Source organism: Bemisia tabaci, chromosome 2 (assembly GCF_918797505.1).
Source record: "Bemisia tabaci chromosome 2, PGI_BMITA_v3".
NCBI lineage: Eukaryota > Metazoa > Arthropoda > Insecta > Hemiptera > Aleyrodidae > Bemisia > Bemisia tabaci.
Window position 1 is genome coordinate 32,753,059 of NC_092794.1, and position 23,806 is coordinate 32,776,864.

The 23,806-nt window shown below is 38.5% G+C and overlaps 1 protein-coding gene across 2 annotated transcripts in view; it reads left to right on the plus strand.

The window, feature by feature from the left end:
• Hsc70-3 (heat shock protein 70 cognate 3) overlaps positions 1-23,806 on the plus strand; it is an 88,439-nt gene that overhangs the window by 22,522 nt on the left and 42,111 nt on the right. For both annotated transcript variants that reach the window (XM_019045108.2, XM_072297175.1), the window contains exons 3-5: positions 4,116-4,347; positions 7,399-7,533; positions 12,322-12,558. In XM_019045108.2, the coding sequence (XP_018900653.1) occupies positions 4,116-4,347; positions 7,399-7,533; positions 12,322-12,558 (604 nt within the window). The remainder of the gene's footprint in view (positions 1-4,115; positions 4,348-7,398; positions 7,534-12,321; positions 12,559-23,806) is intronic.

Sequence of the window (23,806 nt, forward strand, 5' to 3'; positions counted from 1 at the left end):
AACGCGTCTCTGTGCGCAACTCTCACAACTTTAGGCTCCTAGGGGTGAGTTTTAAAATTTGTTTTCCATATTTGTATTTTTTGCGTTATTTTCTCTTTAAACAGAACCATTTGAGGGTTCCACACTTTAAACTGAAAACGCAAAATGAAGGATCACCCTAGTATCGACTATATAAAGCGTAAAATTTCCGGAATGCGCGATTAGATAACTATGAAATGCGGCCATTGATAAACTTTCCATCCTACATTAATGAGATTTTAGTGTTACCATTCTCCTTTTTTCTTCCTTTGCGATGCATAATATTCATTTTGCAGTTTTCGGAAGGTTTCGAAGTTGAATGGTTTGCAGCAACCTAAGGAAAGGCGTCCTCGTCTACCCCGCGCGCTACAAAGGGCGTGGGCGTAGGCCCCACGCACCACTTCTTTTCTGTCTCTCTAATTTGGTACGTGGGCTCCACAACCTGTGGATCCAATACACCTGTTTTTCAGGAGTGTAAGTGTGTGGAGTCCATGCACCGTGGAGAGGTCACACCGTAATCTTGAATTTTTATTGCTTACGGAGCCAATTTCGGGGTCTGCCGATCGACCGCATGAACTCGAATTCATCTGCCGGGCTAAAACTAAGTTAACATGTACCCAAACTATACGCGCGTACAGTAAAAAGGTTAGAAATCAACGTCAAAGAACTTTTCAGGTCCCATAAAATGGCTCTTCCGTGAGATTTCATCGCACGCTTTTTCCTTTTTTCGAGGGGCGCAGCGGCCAGACGCACCTTTTTTGAGGTCTGATATTGCCCAATCCGTTTCTAGGGAGGTCAGAACTATGTCTCTGCAAAGATTCAAGCGTGACGCAGTAGTGGCGCCAAAAGTGCAGCTGGCTCTTAGACTACCAGATATGTTTTTCTTCTTCTTTGAAATAGGTGAATTTTAGGTTAAAAAATGGCAAAGAAAGGCTATTTAGTAGAAGACAGTTTTCAACTTGGGATGCTACCAAGTGGCGTAGAGTCACAACTTGTTGATACAAATCTTACTGTATCATAAAATTGTAAGCCCTAAAATTGTCGAGATCTGTTCCGCGCTGTCCTGAAGTTACCGTTAGGGTGAGAGTATGGAAATTTTACGGAGTTGTGACATCTTATGTGCTGTAGCACGGTGCGTTCTCCTTTTTTTGAATGTTTCATTGTTAGCCGAGTTATTGCGAAAAACCTGCAAATCTATTTTTGCTTATTTCGCGACTAATATTGATCGTATGAACTTGAAATTCTTCATGATGAAGGGGCAAGCCGAAATGGTTATGCTGAAGCTTTTTGTCCTTAAAATGTTCACAATTGGTCGAGTTATCGCGAAAAATCTAAAAAATTCACCCTGTCTATGTCAAGGTGTACAGAGCATACCATTGAAGTCTCAACATAGACATTTCTACCCACTGATGCAGCCTTATACGCACACGTGCACCTCGAAGCCCGATTTTTGAAATTTTCACCCTCACGAGAGTAATAGCCTTTTTTCCAAATTTGCGAAACTGGGACAAATAATGTGGTTGTCAGATTGCGCCGAAATAACACGGATTCTCTTTAAAGACAAATGAGCGTTTTCGATTTATTTTGGGACAGACGGCAGCGTCCTAAAAGACCCATAAATCTCTCGCGCGACGGTTTACGAGCCGAGAAGGTCGCGGTCGCCCTCGCCAAGCCCTCGAGTTGTCTCAAAGTGTTTAGACGATTTCAAATACTGCGGGATGAGTGCGCCCATAAAAACGAAGCTTTATTTGCATGGTTTCGTTCAAACGCGCATTAATGAAAATGCGGGAATTAATCGTAGAATTGAACGTATTTCTGCCAAACGGAACTATGTTCATAATGACGTGAGCCCTGCTATACATAAATTCTTATGGGTCTAGGGGCTCATATCTTAGTGCACATAGTTCCGTTTGGCAGAAATATGTCCAATTCTACAGCAGTCAATCATATACAGGGTGTACCAAAAGTCCGTCCCACCCCTGCTAACTTTTGAACGAATTGAGCTAGGGTTATGAAATTTTGGGAATGTTCCTATCTCAAAGGGGACCATCTTTTGAGGGGGTCAAAATTTTGGTCCCCCCTCAGGGGAGGCGCGGGGGGCCTCCAACTTTTTAATTTCAAATGGCAACCCCTATCTTGTGATACATCATTCAAAAGAACATAAAAAACTAAGAATTTTGGCGCAAACCGCAGATCAATATCTTAATTTTTGACCGAGTTATGGTAGGTCAAAGGTCAAATTTGACCTATTTTCAAAAAATCATAACTCCGGTTCAAATTATCGTAAAGAAAAAAATAAAACGGGAAAATGTATCAAATTCTGTCCACTTTTAAGTAAAAATTGCAGAAATCACTTCGCTGTAATTTTAAGGGGGGGTTTGGACCCCCAAATACGTCAATTCAAAGGTCATTCAATTTTCTCGCGAAAAAAGGCAATTTCCCCTAGATTTGCCTCCACATTATCTCAGTATGGTCAAAATTAGTTCAACATTACGTTGGCAAGTCCCCAAATTTCGGGAAAAGTTAAAAAAAAGGAAATTTAAACGGTCAAATTTAATCACCTTAAATTTCGTTTTTTTTAACTTTTCCCGAAATTTGGGGACTTGCCAACGTAATGTTGAACTAATTTTGACCATACTGAGATGATGTGGAGGCAAATCTAGGGGAAATTGCCTTTTTTCGCGAGAAAATTGAATGACCTTTGAATTGACGTATTTGGGGGTCCAAACCCCCCCCCCCCCCTTAAAATTACAGCGAAGTGATTTCTGCAATTTTTACTTAAAAGTGGACACAATTTGGTACATTTTCCCGTTTTATTTTTTTCTTTACGATAATTTGAACCGGAGTTATGATTTTTTGAAAATAGGTCAAATTTGACCTTTGACCTACCATAACTCGGTCAAAAATTAAGATATTGATCTGCAGTTTGCGCCAAAATTCTTAGTTTTTTATGTTCTTTTGAATGATGTATCACAAGATAGGGGTTGTCATTTGAAATTAAAAAGTTGGGGGCCCCCCGCGCCTCCCCTGAGGGGGGACCAAAATTTTGACCCCCTCAAAAGATGGTCCCCTTTGACATAGGAACATTCCCAAAATTTCATTACCCTAGCTCAATTCGTTCAAAAGTTAGCAGGGGTGGGACGGACTTTTGGTACACCCTGTATATAAGCTCCGAGACCTCCTAAATTTGCGTATCTGGTAACGCTTAGTTCCAGCGTTCTACTGGGCCGATTTTCATGATTTTTGCGGCTATCGACAGGCAATTTTCTCTAAATAAGCCCACTTTATTTAGATTTTGAAAATATGACCCAGTTTTTTTTATATTGCATGGTAAAGTTGCGAATTCTCCCATTCAAACAATGTAATTTTTTTATTTTTTGTCATAGTTTGTTTGAGCGTTCTACAGGACCAATTTCCATAATTTTTGCGGTCATCGACAGGTGATAGTCCCTAGATGAGCCCGCTGTGATTAGAATTTGAAAATAGGACCCAGGTTTTTTCATATTCGAGGAGAACAGAAAGCTTAGAAAGGGGGGTAAAATTGAAGTAAGCGGGAAATGTTGAATCTTGGTCTGTTAGTAGGGTAAGTGAATCGGAGGTATGCTCCTTTGTTACAGACTATCCGAAAGGGACGAAACGCTCCGTTCCGTTTCGTGTAAGTTTTGGCGTGAAGTTTGAAATAAATGCCGATTTTTTCATTCGGTTCTTATTGGTCCAATTGCTCCCGGCCAGAGGGAGATTGGATAAATGAGAGTCGGGTATGAAAATCTTTTCATTTTCTTCGGCCGTTCTCTTGTCGACATGGGCCTAAGAGAACGCGAAGCGGTCTCCGGGGGTTGGGCCGCGCAGCGGCCAGGGGGCATAGCCTCCTAGTGATCAAATAAAATTTCAGGCAAATCCAAGAAGCTGGTTTCATGACTGGATGAACTTACTTGGAGCGACCCACATTTTTTTGCATGAACAAGGTAGGATGTTTGCGATCTGGATCAATCTATGTTCTGCACCCATTTTAATACATTTCTCAGTCTAACTCAGCGAGAACTTTGCAGGTTTAAAATCCTTAATTTTTCTAAAATCTCCTTCTGCTCTCTTTATAGTGTCGGAGTGTACAAGAATGGTCGAGTAGAAATCATTGCCAACGACCAAGGTAACCGAATTACCCCTTCGTACGTTGCTTTTACTGCAGAGGGTGAGCGGCTTATTGGTGATGCAGCCAAAAATCAGTTGACCACAAATCCAGAAAACACTGTTTTCGATGCAAAACGACTTATTGGTAGAGATTGGAATGACCCAACCGTCCAACAAGATATCAAATTCTTCCCATTCAAGGCAAGTTTTCATATGTCTTTAAAGTCATGTAATGGATGCTAAATGGTGTTAAGAAATAATCATTGAGGACTCATCTCTCGATCCTTTGTTTCAAAACCAATCCACACAGGTCAGTCATTCTGGTAGACAGGTTTTGAGATCCTCCTGTACATGAATGGCAGAAAGTTTCATTGTAATGTATTTCATTCAAGAAATTCCAATGCTTTGTCATACTGGCTGCAGTTAAGTGAAGGCTTGGATATACAATGAAAACTCTGTATGGATTTGTTTTGCTAAGTTCATGAGAAATCTCTAAATTTTATCTGAGAAGGTACACATGTTGGCAGATCGATGGTAGAGAAAAGTATGAAAGAAGTTGAAGGCCAGATCTTGAGTTCTAATTACAGCTCATTTTTAATCTCTTATCACCATCTCAAGAAATATTGTGGGGGGAATTTTTATCTTTCTTTAATTATTTTATTTCAGTTCTTCAGATGTGTCAAAGTAAAGGTTTAATTTAATTTGACATTGAGAAAGGGAAGCGCCACATTGATTCTGAAAAGGTAAAAAGTGTAAAATGACTCAGCAACAGGGAGAATTAATTAAACTGAAAAAATAACTGCTAAAAGGAGGAGTATCGTTTTGGGCCTTTTCCGGCCCCACCTGGATTTTGCTGAATATTTCATATTTTCAAAGTCCTAGTCCTAGGTAGACTTTATGCCAAATATTTTACCGAACGGAGCCCATGCAAAGGTGCAACAACGCCTCAAACCCAGAACCTAGGCATCGAAAAATAGTCATTTTCGTCGACTTTTTCGACTGTTATCACGCTTTCAGCAGATAATTCCTACGTATTTTTTTGCGTACTTTCCGTTTCTGGCCTTTTTATAGGCCTCCGATAAATTTTAAGGGGCCTTATGGCCTATTGTTGCCATTTTTGGCCCATTTTTAGGGGTTTTTTCAATTTTACACACGCAGAAATCAATTCAAACTAAGAACCGTGTACGTTTTTGAAAAGAACGCAAAATATTGAATAAAAAATGTTCAGTGAAACTTTTTCCTACATTGCCAAATTTTCGAGAAAAGTCGTCCCAAAGAGCCAAAAATGGCAAAAATTCGATAAATTGCCACGCTTAAGGTTCAAGAAAGTGGAGTACAACTTTTATATTGACGTACGTAACAGCTCTTACCTATATATACAACATATCAAAAAATTATAGTTGTACCTGGATTCCCACGATGTGAAAATTGACCGGGATGTCGATTTTAACGGCTTTTCTTTACTTGAAGGTAGCTCTTTTGAATGTTTCTCGACCTTAGTCACCCTCTATGGGTGTGTACTCTAAGTATTTTTCTACGTACTTTTCATATCTGGCCATAAAAATGGCTTCCTGTGAATTTTAAGAGGCGTAACGGTCCACTGTTGCCAATTTTGACCATTTTTTAGGGGTTTTTTCAAGTTTACATGTGTGAAACTTAATTTAATCTAAAAACCGTGTACATTTTCGAAAAGAGCGTAAAAAAATACACAAAATGTGATTTGTAACTTTACCCTACGTTGCCAAGTTTTTGAGAAAAATCGTCCTGAAGCGCCAAAAATGCCAAAAATTGGATTAATCGTCACATCCAAGGTTCCAGGAAGTGAATATTTAGTTTTATTTCACTACAAATAACGTATCGGAAATGGAAAGTTGCAGTGCATCTCACGGAACATGTAATGGCTCAGATGAACGTGACAAAACGGACCCTCAAGGTGCTTTTACCTTATCCTTCACTCCAGTTCACCTCTTTATTCCTGTAACCTCGAGATAATCCTTGGTTCTCAAGATGCTCGCTACAGGCCAAATTTATCAAACAACAGAAACTGCGCGGGGAAAGTGTCCCACGACCCGCTTGAAAGTCATAATTCACTTTCTAGAACCTTGGACGTGATGATTAATTCCAATTTTCCAATTAAAGTTACAAATCACATTTTATGTTATTTTTTACGCTCTTTTCGAAAATGTACACGGTTTTTAGATTAAATTAAGTTTCACACATGTAAACTTGAAAAAACCCCTAAAAAATGGTCAAATTTGGCAACAGTGGACCGTTACGCCTCTTTAAATTCACAGGAAGCCATTTTTATGGCCAGATATGAAAAGTACGTAGAAAAATACTTAGAGTACACACCCATAGAGGGTGACTAAGGTCGAGAAACATTCAAAAGAGCTACCTTCAAGTAAAGAAAAGCCGTTAAAATCGACATCCCGGTCAATTTTCACATCGTGGGAATCCAGGTACAACTATAATTTTTTGATATGTTGTATATATAGGTAAGAGCTGTTACGTACGTCAATATAAAAGTTGTACTCCACTTTCTTGAACCTTAAGCGTGGCAATTTATCGAATTTTTGCCATTTTTGGCTCTTTGGGACGACTTTTCTCGAAAATTTGGCAATGTAGGAAAAAGTTTCACTGAACATTTTTTATTCAATATTTTGCGTTCTTTTCAAAAACGTACACGGTTCTTAGTTTGAATTGATTTCTGCGTGTGTAAAATTGAAAAAAACCCCTAAAAATGGGCCAAAAATGGCAACTATAGGCCATAAGGCCCCTTAAAATTTATCGGAGGCCTATAAAAAGGCCAGAAACGGAAAGTACGCAAAAAAATACGTAGGAATTATCTGCTGAAAGCGTGATAACAGTCGAAAAAGTCGACGAAAATGACTATTTTTCGATGCCTAGGTTCTAGGTTTGAGGCGTTGTTGCACCTTTGCATGGGCTCCGTTCGGTAAAATATTTGGCATAAAGTCTACCTAGGACTAGGACTTTGAAAATATGAAATATTCAGCAAAATCCAGGTGGGGCCGGAAAAGTCCCAAAATGATACTCCTCCTTTATTTGAGAACAAAAAGGATGAAGAGCAGTATTGTGCCAACAAAATGAATGTGTAAAATCGTTTTGTCAATGAAAAAAATCTTCTCAATGAGGTAAGAATTTCTGTACTGCAATGCTCATTCATCCCTTTGTAGATTCATTTACGTTTATTTAAGGCGTATCACCAAACACTGTAATTTCCTTTCTTCCTAGGTGAAGGAAAAGAACAGCAAGCCTCACATCGAAGTATCCACATCTCAAGGAGTAAAGATCTTCGCTCCTGAGGAAATTTCTGCTATGGTTTTAAGCAAGATGAAAGAAACTGCTGAAGCTTACCTTGGCAAACCTGTAAGTCTTGCATTATGTCTCTTATTTGGTTCCCCCTAAAAAAAAGATGTGATAATCAGTTAAGTTGCTTGCAAATTCATCTTCTTTTATCTATGCTACATTGCTACAGGATCATGGGCCTCCTAAATTTTTATTTCTGGTAACAGTTCGCTCTAGCGTTCTGCCGGTCCAATCTTCATAATTTATAATTACTAACAGGTGGCTAACATATAACCTCATAATTAATAACAGGTGATTGTCTCTAGATGAACCTTCTCCCTTTAGATTTTGGAACTATGGCCCAGGTCTTATTGTGTTACGTGGTACAGTTGCAAATTCTCCCGTATCAACAATGTACATAGGCTGTCCAAAAAGTACCAAGACTGGTTCCATAATTCAAAAACCAAGATAGCTAGAGGCTTGATCTTGGTTTTATTTAGCAGATCAATTCTATATCTATCGATTCAGACCAAAATCAAAACTTTTGGTCAAATATTTCAAAAGTTACAACACTATTTGTAAAAAAAATATCTGGACCCCCTACCGTTTTTTACGACCATTTTCTCTTGCCGGGAACACTTTCTAAATTAATGATCAGTGCACGGTTCTTTTGCAACTAATCATGGCAAAACCTAATTGATTTGGCAACACTGTCAAGTCGTCGTCGTCCAACTACGGGTATAAGGGTTCAAAGTCCACGGGGAAAGAATGAACCGTCGGTCAGTCACCCCCATAAAACCCTGGAAATTTTCGGCAGTTGTTGACAGTTTACAGTGCGTGCGTGGTCCACGCTGCAGATAGTAAGTGATTTTGTTTCTGTGTTCGAAATTTTTGATATCACTGCTTTATCTCTTTCCATGATGGTATCAAAAATTTCGAACACAGAAACAAAATCATTCACTATCTGCAGCGCAGACTACGCATGCACTGTAAACTGTCAACAACTGCCGAAAATTTCCCGGGTTTTTTGGGGGTGGATGATCGACGGTTCATTCTTTCCTAGTGGACTTTGAACCCTTATACCCGTAGTCGGACGACGACGACTTGATAGTGTTGCCAAATCAATTAGATTTTGCCATGATTAGTTGCAAAAGAACCGTGCATTGATCATTAATTTAGAGAGTGTTCCCAGCAAGAGAAAATAGTCGTAAAAAACGGTAGGGGGTGCAGATATTTTTTTTACAAACATTGTTGTAACTTTTGAAATATTTGACCGAAAGTTTTGATTTTGGTCTCAATCGATAGATATTGAGTTGATCTTTTAAATGAAACCAAGATCAAGCCTCTAGCTATCTTGGTTTTTGATTAATGGAACCAGTCTTGGTACTTTTTGGACAGCCTTTATAATTTTACATTTTTTTAAAAGTTCTCTCTAGTGCTCCATCGAGCCGATTTCCATAGCTTTTGCAGCTATTGACAGGTCTTACTCCTTAGATAAGCCCGCTCTAATCAGATTCTGGTAATATCACCCAGATTTGTTTTATAATATAGTTATTCAAGCGGCAACATAATACAGGGTGTCCCAGGATTAAGTACAAATATTGAAGGAGTCGATATTTCGGGTGAAAAAAAGACGTTTTTGTGGTGCAACTTTTTTTCCTAAAACGCTTTCCCCGGGGGCCGCGGCCCCCTGAAGTTGGAGAAAAAAAATCGTCTTTCTAACACTGTGACAATGTTTATCAATCAATATTAATGAAAATTGGTAAGTGGGGGTAATTTTTAGCGCTTTTTTCATTTTTGACCTCCAATAAAGAGAAAACGCATTTTAAGGGGGGGGGGGTTTAGGGAGGTATCGAACCTAAAAGTAGCCACAGTTAATGTTTCCAGTGACAAAAATTGTTTTTTGATGACACCTATAAATTGAGCGTTGAAAAATATTGAGACAATGTGTCTCGCGTTTTTTCGCTATGACTTATCGTTTTCGAGATAGGTAGTAAGGACTAAATGGAGCGCGAAGGGGGTGGGGGTGACCCCCAGGAAAAGCGTTTTTGGAAAAAAAGTTATACCTCAAAAACAACTTTTTTTAACCTAAAGAATCGACTCCTTAAACATTCGTACTTAATTCTGGGACACCTTTTATACTATGCATAAACAAATTGCTCAAAACGATTTTCCTTTCTCACATACTCCTTTCTTCCTGTTAACGAATTTTGTAGTTATAGATTTCAGTGGTCAGAAAATAGTTGCAAAGATTTGCAAGAACAGCATTGTGGTAGAATGTAGTATCTGAAGATAGTGTAAAGAAGCAGTTGCAGTAACAATTCTTAATCCAAGCAACAATCCGAGCTGTCAATTTCTCTTCTTTTTTACCACTTTTTACGTAGCTTCCAGGAGCAAATTCTTGCTTATTCCCCCAGTTCTTTAATTTACATACAGCCCAGGGTGTTTGTAGATCTGGAAAACTGAGAATTCTCCAGGAATGTCTTGACAAAGACTGGACACTTTCTATATATGCTTTCAGTGGGTTTTGCACTTCTTCATATTTCTTGACATGCTTGCTAAAAAATTTTATGCCATTCTCTAATGAGGAATCAAAATATGGAATAAATTGTATGTTACTTTACCATGAAGCTCCATTTTTTGGTAGGCTAACATTAGCATTGTCTCTACAATCAAAGTGAACCTTAGTCTAGTTCCGCCTTAAATTCTGAATTACGTTCTGTATAGTGCACAGAGAAATGACTCTCAATAAGGAGTTGCAACTGGGTCATTCCACGCCTAGGTAGTCCGGGGGGTATTTTTTTCCCCCCCTCGAAATAACCCAACGATATTTATTTTTGGACTCCTTAATACTCCTAGTTTTTGGAAATGAATGGGGTTTACCTCAGTTTTGTTTTTTTCTCGCAATTTTCACGTGTTTTGTAACCCCGTTGCTTAGCTTCATCCAACTGTTAAAAGAGTGACAGTTTGGTAGCAATGTTTTCTGGTGTTCCCGCCAAAATCAAGTTTCAGGTCATGTTTGCAGTTGTCAAGAAACTGATTCAATGTGTTCCTGCAAAGTTTCAATTTTTAAAAGTAATCTCTGTATATTATATGTAACTTTTAAAACTTAGTGTACTGACTGTCACACCCGTTACGCAAAACATGGGTTTTTTAATGTAACTATTTTAATTCATGTCATTTTGAGATGCCAATTTTTTCTGTACGTCTTCAAGTCAAGTACAGCTTTGGAGTATTTTTTCCAAATTTTCATTTCAAAAATTGATAGGCAGAAATGCGTAACGGGTGTGACCAATGAGAAGAGGCTTCAATTATGCAGATGTTGCCTCACTTCTCACCATTTTTTCTATGGTTATCACAAGAAATACACTCATATGCACAATTAGAGGTTATGTATACATCTAATAAGAGAGAGATAGCTAACATTTTTGCCATATTTCAGTATTTAAAGTGAATACACCTTATCTCTAAAGGACTTCAAATAGAACTCGTTGAACTCTCTCCTATTTGATTGAAATATTTTCACTTTACTGTAGGCCCAGACCTACCGTACAAGGGTTTTTTTTGTGGTTAATTTGGGTCATGCGAGATCCAAGACCGCGGGGACGAAAGGGGAATCCTGGGTTACCCGAAGAAAAGCCCTGGGACGGTAGGTCTGGGCCACCCTATAGAAAAATGTAGTTTTGGCATGTTCTACATTAAAATGGGTCAAATTGCTGATTGATTTACTGCTTAGGATTGCTTACAATAAGAGTATGAGAAGAAAAGTAAGTTTTTTAACTTTTAAACTCTCTCAGAAATGATGGACCTCAGAGAGACAGTCTGTCACACCCGTTACGTCACACCCGTTACGTCACACCCGTAACGCGAACGGTAGGTCCGGGCCACCTTGTAGAAAAATGTAGTTTTGGCGTGTTCTACAGAAAAATGCGTCAAATTGTTGATTGATTTACTGCTTAGGATTGCCTACAATAAGAGTATGAGAAGAAAAGTAAGTTTTTTAACTTTTAAACTCTCTCAGAAATGATGGACCTCAGAGAGACACTCTGTCACACCCGTTACGTCACACCCGTTACGCTTTCCCATTTTTCAAGGAAAGAAAAAAAGATAATTGAAAACGGATCATCGGAAGTTGAAGCAAAAACCCTTGGCTTCACCATATAATTTAACCAGATTTTAACATTCATAAAATTTGCTGAGTTTCCACTTTACACTCACGGAGGAAAAACTCACTTCCAAAATCGGTGACACCCGTTACGCAGCCTTTTAATTTTTTTCTGAGGAATGGAACAAAGTAAAAACAATTTCTGATAAACTAAAATGATATATAAAAAAAGTTCTTTCTGCTAATGCAGATAATTTTTTAATTAAACCCCAAGAAAGAGTTCAAATTCTTGTTCAAAGTTAAATTGTTGTCACACCCTTTACAATGGAATGACCCAACTATGATTATATCTGTAGAAAATAGGATCACGTGTTTCTCTCACATGCAGTCATTTTAATTCACAAGCCTATTGTTGATTTGAAAAGTTAGGGATTCTGACCATTTTGATCAGGGTTAACCTAGAGCAGTCAAGGATTTTCCCCCCAGGTGTGTAGACTCCCTGCAGCCCCAGCCCAGTTGTCCTTTCCTTGAAACCATGAAACTCAGGTCAATCTTGGTCGATGATCAAACCAAGGACCCTCTGATCAAAAGATCAGGAAAGAAAAGAAGAAAAGTATCCTAACCTCTTCACTCATGATACCATACCCCATACTTACCTGGAAGACAGTCAGTATCAACCTTTTTTTTAATCTATTAACTGCTGTCAGCGCATGTTACTAGCGATAGAAATGCAATGATGCTGATACAAATCTGTTACTTCTCAGGTTACACATGCTGTCGTCACAGTACCTGCCTACTTCAATGATGCCCAACGTCAAGCAACAAAAGATGCTGGAGCCATTGCGGGTTTAGTTGTTATGAGAATCATCAATGAACCAACAGCTGCAGCCATTGCTTATGGTCTTGACAAGAAAGAGGGAGAGAAAAATGTTCTAGTTTTTGATCTTGGTGGTGGCACCTTTGATGTGTCTTTACTTACCATTGATAATGGAGTATTCGAGGTAAGTGCCAGCCTGCCAGTAACCCGTAAAAGCCTACTTAATGAAGCAATTCAAGAACAGACCGCTGGACAGGGCAAGAATCAAAGCATTATGAAGCATTTTCTCTCAAGAAATGTAACACAAAACTTGTCTAAATGTCTAAAATAAACTGTGAAGTGAAAAAGTAGTCTCTGTAGCCTCAGAGAGAGAGAAATCAACAGAGAAACTAGCCAAAATACGGGTTACCATCCGGTTCTAAAAACGGTTTTCGCTGATCATTCCAAAGCGCCTCCCTCTTGTTACATTTGTAACTAGTACTCCCCCGTTATAGTTCAGTATACAAAGGCATGTAGGAACCGTTTCCGGCCAAAAATTAACATACGGCTGGATTTAAGCCCAATCTATTCTTCTTATGAAAAGGTGTTTTTAGCCAAAAGTCCCCATAAATCCTCTTGGGGGATTCCGCACAGTGGTCCAATGAAGTTGAAAATTAGACATTTTTTCACAAATTCACTGCAGAGCGAGAAATAAACTTGGAGAGCTCAATTTTTTTTTAAACTGTAGGTAATTGAGTCTACTTTTCGAACAAACAAAAGTTTTGAATGTCAAAGTAATTTAAATGTGAGTAAAATTGAAAGAAATTGAAGATTGAGAATTATGAACCGGAATTTGCTGTACTTATGTCCTTATGAAGACCCGTATCGAAAAATACCCTACAGTAAAAGTTGTAGATCGTTCTTCTAGCGTTGATTTGGTATAACACATCATAAGTTTATCTTCAAAATTAAGGGAACAAAAGTGCTAAAACGGAGCGGGTCGATGCGCGACCGCCTATGTTTTGAATCGTAAACTGGCAATTTCAGGTGGCACACGATGGCAGTGATGATTAATTCACCTCTGCTCGTCTACTTAAGACTAAAATTAATCATTTCCATTATAAAGGCTCTTTTCTAAAGCGCCATGGTTGCCAGTTTTCGCTTTAATATTTAACTGTTTACTAATTTGTTCTGGTAGGGATTCAAGTAGTACTTACAGCTTTTTGGACGACTTTCTAAACCTCCACCTCTTGTGAAGCAACAGTGCAACTACTTTTCAATCCCTTTTGGAATTCACTAATTGCCCTGATCGCCCCCCCCCCCCAATTTTCCAGAAAGTGACAGAGAAAGAGAGAAAACTGGCCACCTTTTGTTTCTATTCAAAATTATTATTTTTTCTTAAAGAGAGAGGCTCACATTAGACTTGACTTGATTCCCCCCCCCCCCCTTCGTAAGACCCTGTGAGCCAAACTTAGACCTTACCCCCCCCCCCCCCCCTTTGGAGTAGCTTACGCAAGGTTTTTATTGTGGGGTAATGTTCCAGACTTGTGCTCTTCAGCGTGTGTACAAATTAACTTTTTTCTTTTTTTAATTCATGCATTCATGCGTTTTTGTAAAGAGTTGCGTAACTCACCAAGCGCGGGCTCGCCCGTAGACTTTACCTCTGGGCTCACCTCAATACCCAGCAAGGCTCGATAACGGGATTCCATTTCAAAATTTCAGTATGACCCTGTGAGCCAAACTTAGACCTTGCCCCTCTAGGGTGGCCAAATTATACACAGCAACATTTATTTAGCGAATTTTTTTGGTCTCTTTTTTATATGGGATTTTACATCAAAAAACTCTTTTTCCAGAAAAATCAATTTTTCGAAAAATGTGTAATTTCCAGGAAAAATCTGAGGTCATATTTGGCTTCAGCAGGAAAAATTGAGTGGGAAAACATGTGTTGGACACTTCAAAAAAAATTTTTTTATCCCTCGTTATAGCGGCGGAACAACTGAAACATCTAGGAAACGCTAAAAAAGGGTAAAATGACGGTGATAAATCCGAAATAATTAGGTACGTCTGCATCCGAAAACGAAGCGCAACATATGGTAGGTGTCTCTTACATACGTTTTTACGCTGAGGCATAAAATTCTATCCATTTTCCTCTATTCCATCAGGATTTTCCAGAAAATCGATTTTCTTGTATACAAAGACGGTTTTCCAGGGAAAACTCAATTTTCAGGACATAAACCTCAACATGTGACGGATGTTTTCCATGTGTTTTTCAACGCTGAGTCCGAAAACGATGTCACAGTTGCTCCGTTACCCCGGGATTTTCCGGAAAATCGATTTCCTCGTAGAAACAGGGTTTTCCGGGGAAAACTCAATTTTTAGGAAATGGACGATCGACTTGTAATAGATGTTTTTGATGTGTTTTTTAACCGTGAATTCGAAAATCATAACCGTTTCCCTTTATTCCACTAGGAGTTTGAAAGAATTTTGACAAAAAATGAAGAGCAAAAACAAAGCATATTGCAGACTGTGAGCGAATATTGCAGGATTTTTAAAAAAGTAAGGAAAAAATCGATGCAACAAGCATTTCTAAGTAATACATGAAGGTGTTCTTGTACTCTTCCTATATTTCTTGTAAAAATATTTGATAAATAGTCAAAGTTACTCAATTTTGCTCACTTGTTCTCCACTTTCCACTAATATACATACAATACTATAGGTTTTATTCAGGAATACACAATTTGTGTTCTAATGTTTTTTTGTAGCTGAGTTGAGAAATTACCTTGTTTTTCCTCGAATTTCACAAGTTTTCCAGGGTACCGAGTTTTCCCTGGAAAATTACCTTCTTTACAGGAAAAATTTAGTTTTTCAGAAACTCCCAGTGGAATAGAGGGAAACGGTTATGATTTTTGAATTCACGGTTAAAAAACACATCAAAAACATCTATTACAAGTCGAGCGTCCATTTCCTAAAAATTGAGTTTTCCCCGGAAAACCCTGTTTCTACGAGGAAATCGATTTTCCGGAAAATTCCGGGGTAACGGAGCAACTGTGACATCGTTTTCGAGCTCAGCGTTGAAAAACACATGGGAAACATCCGTCACATGTTGAGGTTTATTTCCCGAAAATTGAGTTTTCCCTAGAAAACCGTCTTTGTATACAAGAAAATCGATTTGCCGGAAAATCCTGATGGAATAGAGGAAAATGGATAGAATTTTATGCCTCAGCGTAAAAACGTATGTTAGAGACACCTACCATATGTTGCGCTTCGTTTTCGGATGCAGACGTACCTAATTATTTCGGATTTATCACCGTCATTTTACCCTTTTTTAGCGTTTCCTAGATGTTTCAGTTGTTCCGCCGCTATAACGAGGGGTAAAAAATTTTTTTTTGAAGTGTCCAACACATGTTTTCCCACTCAATTTTTCCTGCTGAAGCCAAATATGACCTCAGATTTTTCCTGGAAATTACACATTTTTCGAAAAATTGATTTTTCTGGAAAAAGAGTTTTTTGATGTAAAATCCCATATAAAAAAGAGACCAAAAAATTCGCTAAATAAATATTGCTGTGTATAATTGGGCCACCCTAGAGGGGCAAGGTCTAAGTTTGGCTCACAGGGTCATACTGAAATTTTGAAATGGAATCCCGTTATCGAGCCTTGCCGGGTATTGAGGTGGGCCCAGAGGTAAAGTCTACGGGCGAGCCCGCGCTTGGTGAGTCATATAACTCTTCACAAAAAACGCATGAATGCATGAATTAAAAAAAAAAAGTTAATTTGTACACACGCTGAAGAGCACAAGTCTGGACCATTACCCCACAATAAAAACCTTGCGTAAGCTACTCCAAAGGGGGGGGGGGGGGGTAACGTCTAAATTTGGCTCACAGGGTCTTACGAAGGGGGGGGGGGAATCAAGTCAAGTCTAATGTGAGCCACCCTCTTTAAGAAAAAATAATAATTTTGAATAGAAACAAAAGGTGGCCAGTTTTCACTCTTTCTCTGTCACTTTCTGGAAAATGGGGGGGGGGCGACTTTGCCAAATTAGGCCTCCCTATTGCCCCTCCCCTCTTGAGAAACTTACGTGATACTTGAATGGTTTCCTAGTTCGGCCTAAGAAGCATAGAAAGTAGCTACCATGAATAATACATTTTACCAGAAGTATTAATAGTTCATTTTTGTAGTATTGGTTCGGTGTATCTTATACTAGTATATCCTATATTGGAAAAGTGAGAAGCTAATGGTGACGAGGAGCTTTTTTGTGTTGGTCGTATCACTAACCGATTTATTACATGAATGACACGGACAGGATATACAGGGTGTTCCAAAGTCCAGCCCCCCCTCTGTAACTTTTGAACGGTTTGAGATAGAAAACTGAAACTTTGGGAATGTCCCTGTCTCTAAGGACACCATCTTTTGGGGGGTCAAAATTTTGATCCCTCCTCGAAGGGGAGGCGGGGGGCCCCCCAACTTTTTTTTTTCAAATGCCAACCCCTATCTTGTGATATCTCATTCGAAGAGCATACATAACTAAGAATTTTGGCGCAAACCGCAGATCAATATCTTAATTTTTGACCATGTTATGATAGGTCAAAGGTCAAATTTGACCTTTTTTCCAAAAATCATAACTCCAGTTCAAATTATTGATAAGAAAAAAATAAAACGGGAAAATTTACCAAATTGTGTTCGCTTTTACGTAAAAATTGCAGAAATCACTTCGAACTAATTTTAAGGGGGGGTTCCGGACCCCCAAATACGTCAATTCAAAGGTCATTCAATTTTCCCGCGAAATAAGCCGATTTCCCCTAGATTTGCCTCCACATTATCTCAGTAGGGTCCAAATCAGTTTAACATTACGTTGGCAAGTCCCCAAATTTCGGGAATAGTTCAAAAAAACGATATTTAAACGGTCTAAGAATCCCGCACAGAGCATGGGGTCAGCGGCTCTCGATGAAAATCGATGAAACTTTAATAGATTGACATTAAGTTCATAATTAAAGGAAAGCCAAAAAATTAGCTCATTTTTGCGAGTAGAAACCGAGATATTCGCAATTGAATCTGGACTATTTTCTATCATGCCGCAGCATGGCAAAAGAATTCCGAGTCCCCTCTCCTCTCGTTGTTCGGCGTTTTCCAACAGACCTCACGTCCCTCACGTGAAGGTAGGTGCTTATGCGCTCGGCCGGTCCGAATGCCGTACTCCCTCCCTCTTCCCGCATCTGTCAATTCTGTTTCAGCAACTACATTTCAGATTAAACCGGCCGGCGGCGCGGCGCCGGCACGGGAGAGGTGCGAGAAGCAGGGAACTCCATATCGCACAGCCCGAAAGGAGTGAGTGTAAACAATGCGATATCGCAGTTACCTGTTGGGGAGAGGGGGTTTCCTGGCCGAAGTGTCCAAGCAAGGTAAGGCGACACGGAGAATTTACCTCCGCCGCACAGAACAGCTAATTTTTTGACTCTCTCTTAATAATGAACTTTATATCACTCTATTAGAGTTCCATCAACTTTCATCGAGAGCCGCTGACCCCATGCTCTGTGCGGGGTTCTTTTTAATCACCTTAGATTTCGTTTTTTGAACTTTTCCCCGAAATTTGGGGACTTGCCAACGTAATCTTGAACCGATTTTGACCTTACTGAGATAATGTGGAGGAAAATTTAGGGGAAATCGGCTTATTTCGCGGGAAAATTGAATGACCTATGAATTGACGTATTTGGGGGTCGGAAACCCCCCTTACAATTAGTTCGAAGTGATTTTTGCAATTTTTACTTAAGAGCGGACACAATTTGGTAAATTTTCCCGTTTTATTTTTTTCTTCACGATAATTTGAACCGGAGTTATGATTTTTTGACCTTTGACCTAACATAACTCAGTCAAAAATTAAGATATTGATCTGCGGTTTGCGCCAAACTTCTTAGTTTTGTATGCTCTTTCGAATGAGGTATCACAAGATAGGAGTTGCCATTTGAAAAAAAAAAGTTGGGGGCCCCCGCCCCCCTTCGAGGGGGGACCAAAATTTTAACCCCCCCCCCCCCCCATAAGATGGTGTTCTTAGAGATAGGAACATTCCCAAAGTTTCAGTTTTCTATCTCGAACCGTTCAAAAGTTAGAGAGGGAGGCTGGGCTTTGGTAACACCTGTAAATGCGAAAATGCATTTTTCTTGCGTTGTTGATGCTGCGAATCGGCCTCAAGAAAAGTGTGGGATGGGATGGGCCTTAAAAAGTAAGCCATGCGCAGTGTTTTTGTCCATCGGACAGACTAGTAGCACAGGCAATAACACTACTTTCCTTTTTTTACCAATTTTTCGTAGTGAATTGGCAAGCACATGCAAATTGGGACTTAAAATTTTAGACTCTGTTCATGGTAGGAAAGGAGGGTGCAAGAATTATTTCATCAGTGGATATTTTCGTAGTTCCGAGGAGAGCCTAGCAGGGTCAAAGGATATAGTTCCTATCGATTTTCTTAAAGCAAATTTCGCATATTTTTTTTCTCTTTTTTTTGGGTGAAGGGAGACTGACAAATTGGGCCTCCAATTTCTAGAGACCTTATTTCAGTAGATTAAAACGGCGATAATCGTTTTGTACCACTTCAGAGGCAATAGCAAACGGCGAGAGAAAATTTCTGAAAATTTGATGATACAATCATGTGTTTATTAACCTTTCCGTTGCCTCTTAGATGGTACCAAATGCGACCATTACGAGATAATTTATAAGCTCCTTTTTCAACTTTGAAAATTCTTCGAAAATTGAAGGCCCAATTTTTGCCTAGGTACCTAATTACTAAAAATATTTGACGAAAATCACTGCAAAGTCGATAAAAATCGTGTTTGCAACCTTGATATTAGTACCAACCTGCCCAGCAATATATTTACTACAGTCTCTTAATGTCTTGTAAATAGGCTTTTTAGAAATAACAAAACTCTCATTTTCTCATGCTTACCAAGCCGGGTTGAAAATTAGTGGAAAGTAAAAATGAAGAGGCTTAAGCCATATCAAGCGATTTAGCTGAATTATATGCTTACTCATGGACCAAGAAACCGAATATCTAGAAAACCAATAATTGCTCTTGATTTTTTATGAAAATGTTTCCCTAAAAACCGGAGGCAGATTTTCTGCACCTTTGCAAAGTCACTTGCAGAAATCTGTAATATCTGGAAATGGCGGTCGCAATTATGTATCCAGCTTTTCTAGGGCATATGGAGGACAACAGATTATTTTCATCCAAAATTTAATTAGCATGCTTCAATGAACAACGAGATGCAAGTTTCAACTCCAGAAATGAGGACCAAGGCGTTTTTATTAAGTTTACAAAGTTTGAATGATTCTACAGCAGTGGCGTAAATGAAGGGTTGCACTGAGGGGGCGTCCACGGCTCTGAAGGGCCCAGTCACCTCCTGAAATTTTGAAATGGAATTCCCTCATCGAGGCTTGTGGGGTATTAAGGTGGGCCGAAAGATAGTCTGCGGGCAGGCCCACGCTTGGTGAGTCATGTATCTCTTTACAGAAAACGCATGAATGCATGAATTAAAAAAAGAAAAAAGTTAATTTGTACACACGCTGAAGAGCACAAGTCTGGAACATCACCCCACAATAAAAACCTTGGGTAAGCTACTCCAAAGGGGGGGGGGGGATAAGGTCTAAGTTTGGCTCACAGGGTCTTACGAAGGGGGGGGGGGAATCAAGTCAAGTCTAATGTGAGCCTCTCTCTTTAAGAAAAAATAATAATTTTGAATAGAAACAAAAGGTGGCCAGTTTTCTCTCTTTCTCTGTCACTTTCTGGAAAATTGGGGGGGGGGGGCGATCAGGGCAATTAGTGAATTCCAAAAGGGATTGAAAAGTAGTTGCACTGTTGCCTCACAAGAGGTGGAGGTTTAGAAAGTCATCCAAAAAGCCGTAAGTACTACTTGAATCCCTACCAGAACAAATTAGTAAACAGTTAAATAATAAAGCGAAAACTGGCAACTATGGCGCTTTAGAAAAGAGCCTTTATAATGGAAATGATTAATTTTAGTCCTAAGTAGACGAGCAGAGGTGAATTAATCATCACTGCCATCGTGTGCCACCTGAAATTGCCAGTTTACGATTCAAAACATAGGCGGTCGCGCATCGACCCGCTCCATTTTTGTGCTTTTGCTCCCTCAATTTTAAAGATAAACTTATGATGTGTATACCAAATCAACGCTAAAAGAACGATCTACAACTTTTACTGAAGGGTATTTTTCGATACGGGTCTTCATAAGGACGTAAGTACAACAAATTCCGGTCCATAATTCTCAATCTTCAATTTCTTTGAATTTTACTCACATTTAAATTACTTTGACTTTCAAAACTTTTGTTTGTTCGAAAAGTAGACTCAATTACTTACAGTTTTAAAAAATTGAGCTCTCCAATTGAGCTTTATTTCTCGCTCCGCAGTGAATTTGTGAAAATATGTCTAATTTTCAACTTCATCGGACCACTGTGCGAGATCCCCCAAGAGGATTTATGGGGACTTTTGGCTAAAAACAGCTCTTTATATGAAGAATAGATTGGGCTTAAATCCAGCCGTAAGTTAATTTTTGGCCATCAAAATGCTTCGTTTACTGGACTATTAGTTTTTGTGGGGAACCTGCAGATTGCACTTGTATTGCGCGGCATGGCTATGATAATGCATTTTTCAAAACTCCGGTCACTGCGATCAACATGACCCTAAACGACCAACCTAAAAAAAAGACTGAGACCAGTTTGGAGGCTGGAATGCGATGTTTAAAGAAGGTTTTTATCGAAACTCATTTTTGATCTAATGCATAGCACCTACCCATCAACTTGGCCAGAACATTTCAAAACATGGTGAAAATCATTTAATCATAATTCATTCTGATATTAGCTCAAGGCCTACTTTAAGTCTGGTTAGTCCAGGCAAATGGTCCACAAAAAAGACCAAAGTCTGCAAAAATCCTGGGTACTTATGTTTGCAGTCATTCCTATCCCACAAAAAAAACCCTTGGGAGGGTGCCATTCAGACGGCAATAAACTAGAGAACTTGACCGTCCCGATTTTACAGACAAACATATATGATATGAGAAATCGGGACGGCAATTAATTCTAGGGTTTGTCTCATGTTGGTAGGCCAGCCATTTTTCTAAAAAATAAATAAATAAAAAAAGGAAAAAATAGAAAACAGGAAAAAATAAAAAAATTGCCGTCATGCCGCAGAAAAGGAGGAACTTCTGCAATTTTATCAACTATAAGTGATTAGTACCCATTACAGAAATGGTACTCAATGCTAAAGTGATTTGTCAAACATGTCTGCGGCATGACGGCAATTTTTTTATTTTTTCCTGTTTTTTATTTTTTCCTTTTTTTATTTATTTATTTTTTAGAAAAATGGCTGGCCTACCAACATGAGACAAACCCTAGAATTAATTGCCGTCCCGATTTCTCATATCATATATGTTTGTCTGTAAAATCGGGACGGTCAAGTTCTCTAGTTTATTGCCGTCTGAATGGCACCCTCCCAAGGGTTTTTTTTGTGGGATATCACTTCATTTTTCATCAGATATTTTACTTAAATCTACCAGAAAAGTATAACCAATTTTTTCAGAAAATAATAACGCCATCCACGATCTCACAGTGTAGATTTCTTAAATTTACCATCACAAAGCGATCCCTAAACTCCTGTAAGTGGCTTCAGTTGGACACGTCAATTATTGCTGCTTTCGCGCGACGCAGGATTGCGTGCAGTCAAATTGAAGGCGTTTTCCCCTCTCTTTTTTTCTGTTTGATTTTGTGCTTATTACGCGTACATCTGACGCCTTCAATATTACGTGATACATCTAATCATACTCTTAACTCTGTATTGTTGCTTGTCTGTCGGTTTTAAGGTTTTTTTTCTTTATTGCCGTCCGCGCCTCTATCGAGCGCTGGAATATTTCTAACTGGTCCCACTTTAAAATCACGAGTGACAGACATTTCTTATTGAGGAATATTAATTTAGTGAAATTAAAATCTCACACAAAAAATTTTATGACAGATTCAGTCTAAATTACACAATCACTTATAAACCTGTGTACTTTTGTGACCACTTTTCAGGACCTTCCTAAAGTCTTTTGTAACAGTTATAACAACCAGCATACGTCATGTTGACTGCGAGAAAAAGTGCTTCAAATATTTATTAGTTGTATTAATTTTTAAAAAATAATTAAAAAAGGTGAATACTACAGACAAAGGAGCTTGTCTGCAGTGAAGCAGTCATTTTGAGTAAGACTCATCTGAAGGCGTACTAACAATGAAGTAATTAAATGCAAGTGCTCAACTGTAGTCTTAAATTTAAAGTTTATTTGAGCCACAAGTTTAAAAGAATTCTTTCGAATTAATTACGCTTCCCCCAAAATTTAAAAGCAACACTTTACTCCTACATCTATGATCTCTCTCAAATACATAATCCATTTATCTCACAAGGAATCAGGGAAATAGAGGGAGCTTTTACACGGTGACTTTTTAGGGAAAAGGCACTACGGTCAGCTAATGGAATGCAAAGGAGCTTCGAAAATTGATGTTTTTAATCAGCCTTTAAGATTTATCGACTCGTATAGGTAGCTATTTGGAAACAACTTTTTGTCAAAGTCTTGATTCTCTTCAAAGAAAATGAGATATGTTGATCGGTATGAAATTCATCTGCAAGAATCGTAGTTGCAATCTAATTTGAGGCATTTTTTTAATTCGATTGGAGAAGTATAATTTTTTTGACTTTAGCCTTTTGAGAGCCTGGTTTAAAGTTGATTTTTATAAAATCTTCATCCAACTACCAACATAAATCAATGTTCGTCTTCTTTTGAAGGGAACACAGAGGCTGGAGTAATTGAGAATCCCTTTTCCACAATATTCACCTGATCATTTTATCATTGATCCGCTGTAGATGAGTTCGTGAAGAAAATAAAGATTTTCAGCAGAATTATTATTGCTAATTTACAATTTTGCCTTAAAGAGGTCTGAAACGCCTTTTTGTGTGACATCAAAGAAAGCTTGCCAGATACTTATAAGACAATTTCGTGGAGGTAAGTTTCCTGTTCTTTTAAATGCAAGACAATTATGCAAAAGTATTAAAGAATGAGTTGATGATAACATTTTAATTCTTGCAATGAATCAATAAAGTGAAAACACAGAATTTTCTATTTTATAGACAATTTAATAATCATTTTATATATTTGATTTATGGATGCATTTAGAAATCTATGTAAGATTTGACTAAAATAACTGTGCATGAGTAACACTGAGATATAAAAAGTAAACAGAGTGAAGAAAAAACAGAAAGGGCTACTTACACAGAAACATTTTTTATAAAAGATTAAATTCCACATAATTTCCATTTGTCAGAAATGTTAATAAAAGGAAATAACACTGGCAAGGGAAACAATCATAAGATAGAAAGCTTCGGGAGGGTTCAATTTTTTTACCACATCAGAAAGCAGAACAACTGGTT